Raw genomic sequence first — 16,879 nt, 5'->3', positions numbered from 1 at the left:
AAAGTGTGGGATAGACAAGCAAACATGAGATTGATTGAGAACTGGCTGACTGACAGAGCTAAGAAGATTGTGTTAAGTGGTGCAGAGCCTAGTGAATGGCCTGTAACTTCTGGTGTTCTGCAGGAATTGGCACTGGGACTGGTCTTGTTCGACATCTTCATCAGTGACCTGGATCAAGGGATATAATGCATCTCAGCATATTTGTTGATGATACAAAGCTGGGAGCTGTGGCTGACACACTAGAAGGCTGTGCTGCCATTCAGTAATACGAGGATGGGCTGCAGAATTGGACGGAAAAGAACCTGATGAGGTTCAACAAGGGCATGTGCAAAGTACTTCAAATGGGGTGGAAAAACTGCATTCATCAGTACAGATTGGAGCTGAACAGCTGGAAAGGAGCTCTGTGAAGAAGGACCTGGGCATCCTGGTGGACAGCAGTTTGACCACAAGTCAGCAGCGTATCCTTGTTGCCAAGAAGGCCAATAGTATTCTGGGGCACATTAAAAACAGTGTGGCCTGGGAGGTCGAGAGAGGTGATCCTCTGCCTCTACTCTGCCCCGATGAGGCCACATCTGGAGTACTGTGTCCAGTTCTGGGTTTTCCAGTTCAAGAAAGACAGGGAACCACTGGAAAGAGTCCAGCGGAGGGTGCCAAATATGATTAGGATTCTCTGGATGATCTCCCTTATGAAGAGAGTGTGAGAGACTTAGGACTGTTTAGAGTGGAGAAGAGAAGACTGAGGGGGGATCTTATCAGTGCTTCAAAAAGGCAGGAGTCAAGTGGATGGGGCCAGGCTCTTTTCACTGGTGGCCAGTGGCAGAACAAGGGGCAATGGGCACAAACTGAAACATAGGAAGTTCCACACAAACATGAGGAAAAGCTTCTTTTCTGTGAGGGTGACAAAGTACTGAAACAGGCTGACCAGAGAGGCTGTGGACTCTCCTCTGGAGATATTCAAAACACACCTGAATGTCTTCCTGTGAGAGTTATTGTGGGGAACCTGCTTTAGGAGGGGGTTGGATTTGATAATCTCCAGAGGTCTCTTCCAACACGTACAATTCTGTGTTTTTGTGTCTTTATAATTAAGGTTACTGTAATCATCACTGTGCAGAACTCTCAGAGTTTTCATAATTAATATTTCAATATTTGATAACAATGATTCACTGTATGAGAGAAGACATGGACATTGTGGATAATTAGGATATATTGTCTGTCATTTAGCATATTGCAGAGAGTTGCTTGTTATAAACCACTTAGTGTATTTTATTTAATCCTAAAGGAATTTAATGGACCTGAGAATAGGGACTTCATGCTGATAATTGCATAATAACCTTTTTCTTCCAGACACTTAATGACTAAGAGATAGTCATTAAAAGTGTATTAATCAGTTTTGCTGTGTTCCATAATTGTCTGCCTAATATGTTTTCCCAAGTGTTATCTTTGTGGTTTTTTTTTTTTTTTTTTTTTTTTTTGGTCTACTTAAACAGCTGGCTGTATTAAACAGCTTTGTTATTGGTTTGTTTTCATAGCTATTTTTTCTTGAAGGAGTGGAAAAATTATTACTTATGCATTGTTTCTGTTTTAGATAGCTTTCCAAAACAGTACTGGAGGTGTTGAAATTGTTATATAAATTAGACTTCATGGAAGTCATTGGGAACTTTGCAGATTTTAGTGGTATCATAGTCTCAATTATTTATTTGTTTATTGCAGATCTATTTAGAAGTGAGGGCTACAGACTAATATGTTAACATTTTATCTCCTTTTTAATTTAGATCACTGAGCTATAAATTGAACAGAAGATAATTTCTGCCTGTGGTGAAAAAGAAAGGTGAACAACCTCCATGGAAGACTCTCAGGACTTAAGTGAACAGTCAGTAAGTATAAAAGCTGCTAAAGTTAATGGAAAAAACAAATAACTGTTCAAATTGTGTACGAAGGGGTTTTACTTCAGATTTGAGAATTACAGTGAGATCTAGGAAAAAACTTCTGAGCCTCTATATTCAAACTTTTTTTGAGCTCATATGTGAAATATGTGGTTTTAATCTTACTTTTTACCACTGTAAGATAAAAGAACATAGTTATATAGAATTTTGAAGAACTAGAATTTCTGGAGAGGTGATGGATATAATTGACGTACACTTGAAGAATAAAATGTTAATCTTGCACAGTGATATTTTTTAAACAACTGTATCAAAATATATACCCACTATGGCCTGCCAGTTTTGTTAAAGCAATTGTTATCAGAAACATGAACAAGAACTGTGATAGGCTGTTACAATGATATATCCAACTCTCTCGTGTTTCAAGAAGATTGTGAGTATTGACAATATCTCTCTGTACTGGGTCAGAGGGAGGTATCCTTTGTTGTTGATGAAATAGCTGGTGAAAATATGAGTAGACATTTCCTCTATTTCTTTTCTACTTTTTTTCCTCTCTTTTAAGGATGTGGTCTCCAGACTTCCTTAGCCACCAGGCTGCAGTTCTGAGGAGGCAGTGTGTTCTGATTGAATTTAAACTTGGCTAGGTCATCCCAAATACTGACTTTGTTTTTAACATCTTAATTTGTAGTAGTCACAATGCTGGCAGATTTGTGAACACCATGTTCCCCACAAGTCTCAGTTTGGGCTCAGTATACTAAAGATCAATAAAGGGATTTCATATTTCTGTTTTTACATGCTGAAATAGGTTATCCATGTAATAAACTAGTTTTAATATCTTTTTATAGCAGAGACTTTTATATGTAACAGAAGTGCAAGGAACTGAGAAGAGCACGTGTGTTTTTAAAATGTTAGTAATTTTCTTTAATAAGGAGTACTTTGCTCCTGACTGGGTAGCTCCTATCTGAGACTTTATCTTGGACTGGACTTTTATTGCTGATTTTAAATGGGACAGAACTGGAAAGTCTTAACAGTGTCTCAAGTCACTGTGGTGGCACTATTCAGGACAGCTGCATGTATTTATGTATTTAAACAGTTCCCAACCAAAACTTTAGAGCATGTAAAAGCTACATGGCTTCATAATTTAATAAAGTTTTATAAAGGTCATAAAAGATTAAGCAGAAGTTCTCTCATGGTCTGCAAAACAATTACTCTCGGCAATATACATAGTAGAGTTATTAATAGCAAGTAGATGAGCCAGCTTAGCTTAGTGCAAAAATTTGTTTTCATCATAGTTGAAATATTTTTGCATCAGTGGATGTCTGATAAATGCATAGTTTAATATACATTTTATTATCTTATCATAATCTGATCTCTAGTTTTCCATAGTTACTATATAGCTTTAAGCTAATGTGAGAACAGTTTTGCAGATTAAAAATGAAGGTGATGTATACTCCATGTTGCATTGTAGATATCATACAGTACTGCTGGTGTCACAGAAAGTCCTCATTCATGGCAGTAGATTATTCTTTTCCATCTTTGCTGAAGAGCAGCAGAACTTCAGCACAGTAGGTGGGAGGAGTCCCCCTCCATCACCCTTCCTGCTAGGTGTGCGACCACATTGAGGCCTACCCTAGATGTTGCTATCTTGAGAAAAGCAATTGCTATATGAAGCCTGTCTGCCTAGAGCAGATACTGAGCCCCACTTCATAGGTTTCTTCTCTGTAATATTAGAGTTGAACTCTTACAGTCAAATTTTGAAGAATAAAATATTGTTCCTGGCTTAGTTCTTTTAAAAACCACAGGCAAGCACTTGGGCTGGAGATCCCAGGTAGAAGGAGATGTTCTCTGTCTGAGGCTTTATTAGCTTAATCTCCAGGAAGATATCAGATGTATATCTTACACCCCTTCATCTTATATTAACCTGGTGTTTTGTAGTGGTTGGTATGTTTTGTACTGGTTAGATCTAGGCAGTTCTTGGTCATCATGAATTATTTCTGGTTCTTGATGTGTTCAGGGCACATAGGTATTTAATTTCAGCTTCAGAATTTCTCTCTGGGAGCTGAGTACATAAGATTTAGATCATGGAAATTGTAGGCGCCTAAGGCTCCAGCCCCTGCTGCAAGCACATTAGATTGTGTGAATAAGCATGAATGCAAGACCTGTGTTCAAACTTGTGCTGGCATCTTGCCCTGAATATTCTAGTCTGTGGTTACTTGAAAGACTGCCTGTCTCTGCAACTGAGATAGTTTAGAAGGTGCTTGCTGTTGGATAATGTTTGATGGACAGGCAAGTTTTCTGAATAGAGAGATTCCTTTGTTGAATTAATTTCCCTCAGCAGTCTGTTAAGAGCTTTTCATCACTGGGAAAGAAGTGCAGATATGTTTACTTTGGATAGCTAAATAATAATGTAAACGTTCAAATTCTAATTTAAAGAAAAGAAATTATGCTAATTTCTGCAAGTAGACAGTCCCTTGAAAGTATGATATGCTGTAATGCACCTTTTATTCTTATAGTTTTTTTCCATAATTCTGAGGTTGCTGTTGTGTTTGATCTGTCTTCTATTCTTTTACAATAAACAAATACAAAACAATTGGTTCTACAATTCCTATACTAAAACTGTATCAGTGAAACTCATACTACTGTAATTAGGAGCAACTCCACAGCATCTTTGTTAGCATATGGGAAACAAATTCCTTGACTTTTGTCTCGGGGTAGTAATTGCATGACCACGTACTGCTTCTTTCAGCAGTCTAAGTGCACCCCTCTTCTCTAAGCCTCGACTGGAGTTGCATCTGATGGAATTGAGCAGCTGCTGTGTTTTCTGAGCCACGTGCTTGTTTAGATGTAATGTATACATAGTTTATTTTGTTATGTCACTAACTTATTTATTTTTCCTATTTTTATTTGTAGGAAACTTCCTTCCTCTGCTACATTTCTTTCTTTATGCACTGACTGATCAGGAGTCAGTCTCCTTCAATATGTAGGGCTTCACTTCTGACGAATTCCTTCTGCTTGCTTTCCCTTGCCTTCTTTTTCCCAGTCCTGTGTAGCAGAGGGAGTGAATCTGGTCTTAGTATGAATATTATTCAGTGATAAAAACAGAGTAAGGATTAGAGCAGAGCAGGGATTATTGTACTTCATTTTCCTGTCTTTACTCACAGTCTCATAGACAAATAGCCAGATGTTGAACAGCAGGAACTTGATGCATGACCTCACATTGAAGAGGGCGGTTGATACATCAGGTGCAGGTCAGTTCTAGCTGGGCTCCTACAACCAACCAACAGAGAATGAGCTGGGGTGGGGCTCATCCTTCATTGGTGCTGCACCTTTGAGGATGTCTTAACATAAGTTGCTCACAATTCTCTTTTTATTTCCAAATTCAGATGCACAACATGATCATACAACCATGCATAGGAGGGAAATGTGCAGTTGGTTGATAGAAAGGTTCAGTTTATGAGTATTCTGAATGATAATGAAGAAAATAGTAGGACATATTTTCCAGTTAGAAGAAAATAATCATTTTTATTATGACGTGATGTCGGTCATCGTGTACAGGATGCAACTTTTCAAACTGAAGAATACTTAAAGCCACACAAATTGGTTTTACGGAGACAGAAGTGTCTATGGAAAGTATTTTAACAACTGTAATTACTATAGATTTTATATGCAACATATTAAAAACACAGAAGATATAATGAAGCATATCAGATTTTATGTTGTCTTCCAGATAAATATGCTGAGTTTTACTAAATGCTAACTAGAGATGCTTTTTCAAAGGGTGCATGTTTAAAAATTCTTCTATTTAGTTTTGAAATAGGAGAGGAGGAAATTTACAGATCTTATTTACAGAGAACCCAGGAAAGAAAAAGTTTTGTTTTGTTTTGTTTTGTTTTGTTTTAAGTAGAGAGATGATTGATAAAGTAGTAAATAAAGTTTAGCATTTAGATAATCTCTTGTTGTGTCTTGGTGTAGCAAACAGCATTTTGGAACTACAGAAGTTTTAAGCTGTTTATTTTATTTTTCTTGTAGTCATTAGTAGCTGTTCAGTCTGTATTAGTAGAAGAAAAATAATTTGGCTGCTAACTGGCTAGTTTAGGGTTTCAAAGGGCCTTATTAGAAACTGATGTAATTTCATCCCTTGTCCCTTTTATATAACAGCTTGCATATTTATATTCGTTTTAACCTGGAATTAAACAATAGATTGCAGTTATGTAGGACAGGATACTGGTAGATGTGAAGCTAAAACTCAATGAATCCTTTCTCATGAAATTTGGGTGATCATCAGCATTGTGCACTGGGTAAGTTATTTGGTTTTCATCAGATTATACAGACCATCATAGCTGTCACTTGCTTTTATATTCTATGTGCAGCTGGAACCTTTTCAGACAGTGTCAATTCTGTGGTTTTGTTGGTTTTTGTTTTGTTTTGTTTTGTTTTGCTTGTTTGCTTTAATTTCTGAAGGTGTCAGATGCAATCCCCTTGCAGATCAGTTTTCAGGTGTAGTTGGTTCTTTGTTGCCGAATCCCCACAGCTTTCAGCTGTTGCAGTTCACTGGAGTGGACACCCTTCTTGTGCAATGAAGGTCGGAGCCCTGGGCTTTAGCTGAAGCTAATTTCAGTGATATGAAAGATACTGTAAACTTTTCTACATTCTTTTAAGTGTTAGGCATGCTTTACAAGGCAGCTCTGTATTACCTCAGAGCATGCTGTATGTCTTACCTCTATAATATCAATGTTTGTAGGACTTGGTATATTGCAAGCAATTCATCTTATCAAATTACAAAATTCTAGAAATATTGGTTGAAAGAAACCTCTGGAAATTGTCTCGTCTAGCTTCCAGTAACAAATTGCTGAAAATATTTCATTGTATTTCAATATAGCCACAAACTGTATTAAATACCAGTTTGTGAGTGCCTTTTGAAGAAAGTGGATTTAGTGAGCAAAAATAATTGCCTTAAGTGATTTTAATTGAAAACAATCATTGTCAAAAAATGCTGTAACTAGAAGTCAGTTAAAGCAAGTCAAGATGACTTTCCAAGCTATGTGTAGCAGAAATGCTAAATCACAGTCTGAACCAACGGTTGAGCACCTGGTGGGAAGGCAGGACCAACCCAGGGGAGTTCAGGTGTATGCAGTGCACCTGAGTGACCAGAAAGGGTTGAGCCAGGATACACCCCTTCCCAGACCTCATTTAAGGGTTGGCAGTGGATGTGAAGGCATCTCTTGCTGGAGATTCCTGCATACCTGCAGCCTTCCAAAGGTAAGCAGCTCTTTTCCTTCATTTCTGCGTCTGTTGCGTTTGGGATCATTCTCATTTGCTGTAGCCAAAGACTTTGCCACTCCACTGTTACTGCTGTACTTTCCATTCCATTATAGCATTACAATATGTTTTGAAACATTTTTTAGTTGGTTAGGCATTTTATTGTCCCCTTTCCAGCAATGTGAAAGCTAGAACGGAGAGATGCCTTGCCAAAATTATCACCCATTTTGAACTACAGAAGATCAATGATATAGCGTAATAGCAAGATTTCTTAACTGTGTTGTAAGAGGAAAGTATAGGAAATTGAGGGAGCTGAATCTCTCATATTCCAACACATTTGGTGTAAGAACACTACTGTACTCTTTCTGCTGTTAGGCCACTGACACACGTAATAAAAACATACATTTTTCTGAATTGAAAATATTTGAAAGCACTTTTTTTTTAAAAGCTAAATAGTCATGTCTTAAAAAAATATCCAAGGTATACAATCAAATGACATTCATTTCTTATAACCTTGCAAGATGGGATGAGAAGTAGGACTGACAGAAGTGTTCATGTCATTGAAACTGTCATGGCTCCTCTAGTTCAGCTCTCTACCTGTCTTCTGGAAGATATTACTAAGTCAGTATCAGAGGTTTTAATGGAGAGGCTGTTCTTAATAACAAGGGGAGGGAGTAAAATATATTCTGTTATCACATACCATCCTTTGAATGCTGACAGAGACTTACACGTAGCTGCTATATAGTTTGCTATGGCTCATATTCATAGCTCTGGTGATGCCCTACGTTGGAATTTTAGGGATAAAAGTAATTGGGAAAATGGCTACTTCTGTCAGCTACACGAACTTTTCTCAAGGTAGATACAGACACAGAACTCGACGCTGCCTAGAGTATTGAATTCCGTATTAGTGGTGATATCAGAGCTCTTCTGATATAAGGACAACAGAGACAACTTTTACAGTATTGTAGTAGATTATACTACTAGAAAAAGCTAGTACTGAACTTCCTTTCAGAGCCTGAAAACTGGGTGAAATCTGATGTTCTTTAGTGCTTCAGGAAGAGCTCTCTCACTCTGGAATATGTTTGTATATATGCACGTATATTTAGGATTTGGATCCACTCCATATTTATTTATCAGCCACTACTAATCCATATAAATGTGCTTTTCCTTATTAAGTCATCTGCATCTGACAGACACATTTCCAGCTTTGAAGCCAGCTATTGGACGTAAGATATGATACTTGTAAATTTGGCATGTTAAATATTTGAACAAACACTGTACTTTTAATTGATTTTAATATTGTATTTTAATTTCAGAATTAGTCATGAAACTTCCAGCTGTGTCCACACCAGACCTATACGGTATCTCAAGCTAAAAATATAATTTCCTTAGTGCAGCGCTTGTGCACTGATTTTTTTTTTTTTTTTTTTTTGACGCTGTCCATGTGATGTAAGCATGTTCAGAAACACTATTTACTTGAATAAAAAGGGGTCAGAGATTTGTTTCTCCACAGAAATTAATTGAATATATGACAGTGAATTGGCCTCTTAGTTTTTGTGTGGCGTTTATTTTGTAAGGCTTAAATCCTACTGAATTTCATGTCTATTAAAGGACTCAGCCTACATTTCTACACAGACAGTATGAATTACCCTGAATATGTATTTTGTTTAGTCTTTTTTGATGGAAAAAAAAAAAGCAGCAGGGCACTGAAGAATGTATGGGACTTAAGGATATGGTTAAACCCATTGAAATGGATGAGATTTCTCGTGCTTTAAGAGAGGCATGTGCTTAAGTACATTCTGGGAAAAAGTTGAAAATATAGTATAAAATAAAAGGAGTAATTTCAGAAATATTTTATTAGCAAATACTTTTGAATTTTTTTTTTTTTTTTGTGGCTATGGCTAATATTTATTCAGCATCATATAGTCATTGTGGTTTCTTTCTTCTTCTTGTAGAAACTTTTCTCTGAGTTCTACCTCAGCATCTGAGCGGTTGACTTGCAAGTCAACTCTTATTAAAAATAGAAGCATGACAAGGAGAAGTGTTAACTTTTTAAGTAATGAAACTTCACCAGATGAAGAATCTGATTTCATAAATATGTGCTTGTATTTTATAACATTATATCACAGACAGTCTTGTCCTCTTGCTATTTCTCTAGCAAGTTAAAGGATAAGTTGAGTTGAGATGTTATGGTTACACTGAATGAAAGTAGTTTTGCCAAGTTGAGTCTTAGTCTTAGGCTAAGCTCAGGCTCCTGTCATTACCACATTCACTTTGCCAATTTATGCTAAATAATCTTAAGTGATATATTTGGGTACTTCTTTCTCCGTACATCCTGTACAGTTGTAGTGGTTCTTGTGTATTAGTTCTTTGAAGGACATTATACTCTTCAGTCTGCTATCTAATATTTTGAGTCACTGGTTGATCATCTCTAAACTCTTCAGTTTTTTCTCATCAGTACTAGAGTTCAATAGCACTTACTCGTGACTGTAAAAAATACAGACTGAAAATAAGATTTACCTGAAGAGTTGACGTTGGCCTAAATGTTCCAGGCTGAAATAACACCCAATGTTAATTTCAGTAAGGTAGAATTAGAATTAATTACTGAAAAAGTCTTCTATGTAATTTAAATTGTACTTCAGAATATGTCTATGATAGCAAATACCATAACACAATAATTGGACACTTTAGCTGCTTTTCTGATGCTGTTTGATATCAACTGTAGAATTCTGTGGAAAGTCATGGTGCTGAGCTGTGTGAGTTAAGACTGAATAATTGTCTACCAAGATATCCTGAGAAATGTAATAAGATCTGAAGAAGCATCTTGCTTGTCTGCAGATGATAGGTTTGGAAGGCCTACAGACCTGCTTTATTTTTTTTCTTAGTACCTGTGTATGGGTGAAAGAAGATTTGGAATTACTTTTTCTCTAATATTTCACTGTCTTATGCATTTTCTAGCCAAGTAGCTGTACTTAACCTGTTGATGTTTCTTTATCTACATAAGTTGAATGACTTAATATCAAGCCTGATAGAAATTATGTTTTTCAGTCATGGAGCTGCAAAATTTAATAGCTGTAGAAAGCCTATCAGTAAGATGTCAGTCAGATCTCCTGAGCTAAAGCTTACATGAGCACTTAAAGTCAGGAGAAAGAGAGGTATGTTTAGTTTGTACTAATTGCTACTTAAATCTTCTGTGGTACATGGGAAATTGCATATTTTGTCAGACAAGGAAACTTTGTTGCTAATGTGCTGAAATACATAATGATAAAAAGCAGACTGTGATCTTTAGAGAACATATAAACTACACTTTATGGATGAAGGAATTTCTCATTTTTAAGAACCTATTGCACATCAGAAAACCTTCATAAAATTTTATATCTAAAGATAGTTCTACTTATAATGGCTTTTGCAATATGACTATGTTAGTGATGCGGGTATCAACTGATAGTGGACCTGAAGACCATGCTGGAAAACTTACTCCATTTACCTGTAACAGTTTGGAGTTAACTAATAACTTAATTCTGCCGAGAGCAGTGCTATATTCTTTGCTGTCTGGATTTACCTAACACGATGTGCATTAAAAAGGAAGGATGCCAGCTGGATGTAAAAGGGCTGGAGCAGGGCTCTTTTAAAGTCAGCATTTACAAAAAGCCACCTGGCATGTCTTAAGAGCCAGAGCTGACCTACTAGTTGTCTTCCTCCAGTTTCCAGCAGACTCAGGGATGTCCTTCAGGTGTGAATATGGGATGCAATATCTGACTGGGAACAATGCACTATTCTGAAACATCTGAAATTTTCAGCTAAGTGTTTTGCACTTGTTGCTAGCATTGTTTCAGAGAAGTTAGGAGAAAATATTGAGCTTCGCAATCCAGTTCAATCAAGAGTGTGTTTTTAAAATCATTATCCATAATGAGTACACCATAAAATTCAGGAAAAAGTGAGGGGTGAGGGGGGGAAGAAAGAAGAAACTATGCAGCTGATGAACCCCATTGGGAACATCTCTTTTATTATTGTATGGAAATGGCAATTTCAATTTTATGAGTCTTAAGCTTAATTGTCTTTAGCAATAGTGTTCTTCCCACTGACCTTTTTTTTTTTTATTTTCCAGTTAGGCCATTTCCCGGGTAGTGAGAGGAAGAAAAGATAGTAATGTTTATTTGTCTTTGTGGGTAGTATTTAAGGCCACTGTTCAAATGAAGAGGCTCAGTTTGTGAGTTTTGGCTGTGCGTGGATTTGGCCTTCCTCTCCATGTCTATGTAGTGCTTATTGTCTCTTATCTTGGCTTAGAAAGCCTTAACTGGACATGTTATTGTTTAAGCACTGCAATTTTAAAATTCTTTCTAGGGATGGCTGTACTGTAATTTCGAGCTAAAATGAAAAACCTCAACAAGGTTCTTTATTTCACTGAAATAAATAGTACAACAGCTTTGAATCAGTGTGATTTTTTATTTTTTTATTTTTTTATTTTTAAGTCTTCTTTGTAAGCAAGGCTGAAGAGGAGGATTTGAGTGGATAGACCAGAAATAATGTTTGAATGACAATATGATTGGCAGTTCTATGTGCCAATTTGTGGAGTTTTTTGTTCACATTATGTGAGGTATGGAAAGTGTCTATGCCCCTACTTTTGTATTATAAACATACTGTATACTGTTCTGTTATGAATAAAATAAAATTACATCTTGAATTAAATTCAGGCATAGACCATAGCTGAATTACCTAGTTGCATGTTATTTTTACCTGTAATACTGATCCTATTTATAATAGTTAGCTCAATTCTTCTAAAAGACTTGCATTTTCATTGAGAAATTTTTCAGTGGAAAGTATAAATAGGATTGTGTAGATTACAGATGATTTTCTTATTAAATTGTAGTGTTGGAAGTGAATAAAAGACAGAAAAGTGCATTCATGGGGAGAAAATATGTAACCAAATCTGGAAATGAAAACTCTGAGGGTGCTCTGATCAAGTATACAGAGCAATGTAGAAATGTGAAATGCAGTGTTGACAGCCTGTTGTGGTGAATAACATAGTCAAAAATTCAGACTCGGCTCTTTTGCTGTTGCTTTTGCTAAGTAAATGTTTATTTTTCATATTTTGTACTCTTTAGCACTGCTGTTATAGCAAAACATCAAAGTGCTGTGGCTGATCACATCTTGAAAACTGGACATTGACTAAAGGAGGCTAATGTAAAGTTCTTAGAGAAGCGGAGTGATGGTATTGTGGAATTGAAGGTCAGTGGCTTACCTACCAGGAATGTAAGAGTGTGGAGTAACTTTTCCATGGTTGACAGCAAGCCCTAAGCACTACCCAGTGCTAGTTTCTAAGTACTGGGAGTCACAGTTTAGAGCTTGGCTACAGCGAGCTTGCACTTTGCCATATTTGTTAACTCTTCTGATATTCTGTGTTAGCCAGCTCTGTTCTCAATATTAATCCATCCTTTACTACTCTTTGCTGGCAAAAAACAAACAAACAGTGGAACCAGTTCCTGCTGTTCTACTGCTGCTTTCTGGTAGCCCTTGTCCTTCTTTTTCAATGCAAGTGTGAATTATTTTGCATAGGATCCTTTTCTGCCTAAAAGCTGTCCCCCAACCTGTGGAAAAATAATCAGTGCTATGCATTCCTTTAAAGATTTATTTTCTTGCCTATTGCACTTCTGCTGTGCACTTTTTACATGCAAGTACACAGCACGGTTTCTCTATTTATAGAGAAAACATAAACAAAAAACTGTCTCCCAGACAATCAGATCATTATAGAAATCTAGAGGCTGACTAGCGGTACAGACACGCTAGATTGTGCAGGGAATATCTCCAGCTGCTTTATTTATAGTGTTGATCTATCCTTCCTTGTAATTTTTAAGAATCTTTCTCTCAGGAGACTGTAAGTAGTTTCTCTTGAAATTTAGTTTTGGAAAATATACATTTAGCAGATGCTACACTACAAAGCAGGCAGCACAGATTTGTGTGTAAATCTGTCTGCAAGAGTAAGGTTTTCACGATGGTGATGAAGATCTGCGCAGGAATCTTTTTTTCTATTATAACTACTTATCATGAGTCTTGTGCACTTGGCTACATAAAGAGGTTACTGTTTCACAAAGACCAAACCTAGCTTTCTGTCTTTTTTTTTTTTTTTTTTTTTTTTTTTTTTTTTTTAAAACCACTTATTGGTATTCCATAAGCTCAGTGCAGGTAGGAAAAAGGACTAAGCCATCTTGTCTGTAAATGTCACCAAGTAAGTTCGCATGTGTGACTTTTCTACTTTCCTAAAATAAAATGTCTCCTTTTAAATTAACATAACACAGTGACTCAATTACCTAAGGTTAAACTCAGCTATGTTTGTGAAGTTGACGTCCATAACCTCCACTGGAACTTGGCTTCATTCCCAGGACTTCCCATTTGACATCATGTAGTACATACTGTGAGGTTATAATGCACTGTAAGTCGTAAAACTAATGATGTCAGATTAAAGTGAGTAAATGGAGAAAAGATTCACCTTAGACATAAAAAGAAACTGTTGCTGCCTTCCAAATGGAAAGATAACGACAGAATAAATCATTCTTTCATTTCTGGAGCTGACAAGATTATTCTATATTAATAAAAAGGGAACACTATTGCACAATGTGTAATATCTTGCAGTAAAAAGGTACGTAATTAGGTAGATGCTGTGCGGGTTTTCAACCACCTATCATCTTTCTTAATCTTGTACTTTCATAATTGCCTGATCACAGCTGTTACACATTATTTTAGTGACAGCATGTACTGGAGCACAAGAGATACTGCTGTACTTATTCTGCCTATTACTCAGACAAGTGGCTTGTCCTGAAGAAGACAAGCCTTTTCAGTGCAGAGAAATGTAAACTGCCGTGGTACATTGGCACTATGGCATATATTCTAGCCAACATTTTTTTCTATCCCTATCTCCTTGAGGAGAGTACAATACAATCATGTATGTAGAAGAAAAAAATTAATTGCTTTAACAATGCATTTAGGCTAGTGGCAATGTAATGTTTAAGTGGTATTTGGTTTTGTTGTAGACATTTTCATTTGTGTTTTAGTTTAAATATATTTAAGTAAAGCCTCTGGGAGATGACAGTTGTTTTTTTTTTTTTTTTGGAATCTAGCTTTTGATGAATAGCAGTCTAAGGTTCATTAGTAGTCTCATTGTACGCCTGCACATCCTGGATCCTGTCTCCAGTCAGTACATTTTGAAAAACATCCAACATCTGTGCCACTATGAAGAGATTTATAGTATAATTCCAGTAGATCATGACATCCATTTTCTGACCTAGTAAAGAATCAAGTCATTAAATTTTGACAGCATTTAGATACTCTAAAAACTAAGATTTTCTCCAAATGTACACTCCTCTCTTTTTATAATTTTTCAGTAGATTACTCATTTTCACATATTCTGCATCCAAAACAAATGTTTTTAGTAAGCAGAAAATGTGGGAAGTCTAACTCTGTTATTATGTCAGTAGAGGTCATCATCTTGTGACCATAGTGACTGTTATTATGCATAGAATTGACTGTATCTTATGAAAAATTTTACAATGCCTAGCAAGGCATAGTACATCTTAAATCATTAAAATTCAAAAATTTTAAATTCTCTTGCTATTTCTTATGTATGCAATTTGAAATTATTGTGTGGTTTTAGAATAAAATATTATAAAAGATACTATGAGTTTCTGTTGCCAGTTAAAGTGTACCTTTATTTGTATGACACTAGGCTCTTGAGTAGTTGTAGTCATCTTAGAACAATATTATTATATATACTGAATAGCAGACTAAGTGCCTAAGACCAACTCTTTTTGGCTCAAGAGTTATTGCTTCCCAGGGAATTTAGTAATTTGCAAAGTCTCTTTAAAGAAAAGAAATCATATATTAAAATTAGGACCTCCACAGTTTTACAGTGGATTCTGCCCTTTCTTGAAGCAGCCTGCTCTATTTACAAGTAACATAATATATTTTTACTTGTATGCTGGGAAGAGCTGTTTTGAACACTGAAAACTTGCCTATATCATGTGAGGAAAAAGCATCTTCAAACTTTATATTAGTGTAAATATCTTAATGTATTTAATGGATTTAAACAAAAATGATTTGAAGACTTTTTTAAAAGGAATTGCTTCAAATTCATTTATACAAAAAAAAAAAAAAAACCAAACCACTATTTAAATAATGTATTTATCTTTTAAATCTGCTGATTCAGTAGAAAATTCAATGAATAAAAAAATAGTAGTCAAAGAAAAAAATACATGGTAACACAAACAAGTTTTACATATCCTAAACTATATCATGCAGTGGGATTTATCGATGGGTGCACTTTATGTTTCAGTGTTTTGTAGCTTGTACTGGAAACATTTGTCATTTGAACAAAATTGGGCTAAGAACGGGAGGAAAACTGGCAAGTTTTTGATCGTCGTTTTGATTGTAGTGATGTGTGCATGCGCACAGCACATATCTATGTATTCCAGGTATACTGACTGTGAAGAGAAATTGCTAGAATTAGTTAAAAAGAATTGTGGATAAAAATGGAAATCCTGCTCAGCTTATTCTGTAGGGTATTTGTAATAAATATAGCCATGAGAGATAATGTTTTTGAAGACTAGAGGAAGGGAACAACCCATGATTCAGCATATGGTAACAATACATTAGTTGGTATGCAAAATCTGAAGCCCTCTGCTACTTCTGTCCTACTTCTTTGTCATGTTGCTGTCTCTTGATAGGGAACCTTCGTCACTTCCTGAGATGCATCTGCTATTGTGATTGCACATTCATGTCATATACACTTCTCCATTACACAAAGTTGGGTTGACCAGCAGGTTCTTAGTTTAAGAATATCTTGTATTTCAAGACAATTCTTCGAGATTGTGTGAGCTGAGGTTTAATAAGTGCAAACAGAAAACAGCATCTTGTTAGCGTAACTATGTTGACTTTCAGGTCTACCTAACAAGTGCATTTACTAACTCTGTAATTGAAAATTAGTTATCTCTGTGTTTTATCCAATTAGCTTATTTCAAAATATAACATTGAGGGAGCTTCTGGTCTGTTATATCCAAAACTTAGTGTATGTACTTTCTAGTACTGCAACAGCAAGAATAACTGTCGAAGAATTAAACTGTAGCTTTATATTTTGTATTTCTATATTAAAACCATGGTTTCTTTGCACTGAAGGAGATTCCAAATCTAGTCTTTAAGTCTTTGATCCAACTTATGTTCAGCAGGATATTTTTAAACTTTGCGGTTCCAACGTAATGGTCTGGATGGTTTTGCTATAATACGCTTTCATTCAGCTTAATATTATTTTTAAGTGATAGAAAATCAGCATGAACTAGATGAAAAAAAAGTAACCTTTTTTAGGAAAATAGTTATTTGAAACTAAATAAGTGGTCTGGTATTTCCATACATATGCATAATTACCATTCTTAGCCTTGGTTTTCTCCAGTGCAAACCACAGGGTTTTCCTGATGGTTGCTAATCACATGCAGAAATGACAGCTTGTCAAAACTGCATTTTTTTTCAGACCTTGCCAGTGGCTCTTAATATGTCTGGCCCACATGTGCCCTCAGTTAGCTTCCTGCTTTGCTAAAAGCAGCAGCTGAGTAATCTTATTTGCTGGTGGCCCCAGTTTTTTTCAGCTAGGGATTTCTCATACAGAGTTGCATTGAATGGAAGCAAAAATACAGATAGAAAGTTTTTGCTCTGCAGTGCTGCTAGTGAAAGAAAATTAATGACGTTTTTTGAAGTTG

General features: G+C 36.0%; 1 protein-coding gene across 15 annotated transcripts in view; it reads left to right on the top strand.

Moving 5' to 3' along the window:
* The window catches only part of EYA4 (EYA transcriptional coactivator and phosphatase 4), a 154,277-nt gene that overhangs the window by 19,623 nt on the left and 117,775 nt on the right, over positions 1 to 16,879 (top strand). For 14 of the 15 annotated variants that reach the window (XR_014881395.1, XM_085217275.1, XM_085217268.1 and 11 more), the window contains exon 2: positions 1,773 to 1,874. Coding sequence is in view for 13 of the 15 variants with exons in the window: in XM_085217275.1 (XP_085073401.1) it covers positions 1,842 to 1,874 (33 nt within the window). In the remaining 2 variants the exon portion in view is untranslated. Of the gene's footprint in view, positions 1 to 1,772; positions 1,875 to 16,879 lie in introns of those variants that run through there. The other variant, XM_085217274.1, reaches the window with a different exon arrangement.

The sequence above is a fragment of the Meleagris gallopavo genome, chromosome 2 (genome assembly GCF_905368555.1).
Source record: "Meleagris gallopavo chromosome 2, MGAL_WU_HG_1.1, whole genome shotgun sequence".
Lineage (NCBI taxonomy): Eukaryota > Metazoa > Chordata > Aves > Galliformes > Phasianidae > Meleagris > Meleagris gallopavo.
The sequence above is the reverse complement of the archived record's forward strand: the minus strand, read 5'-3'. Positions and strand labels throughout refer to the sequence as shown.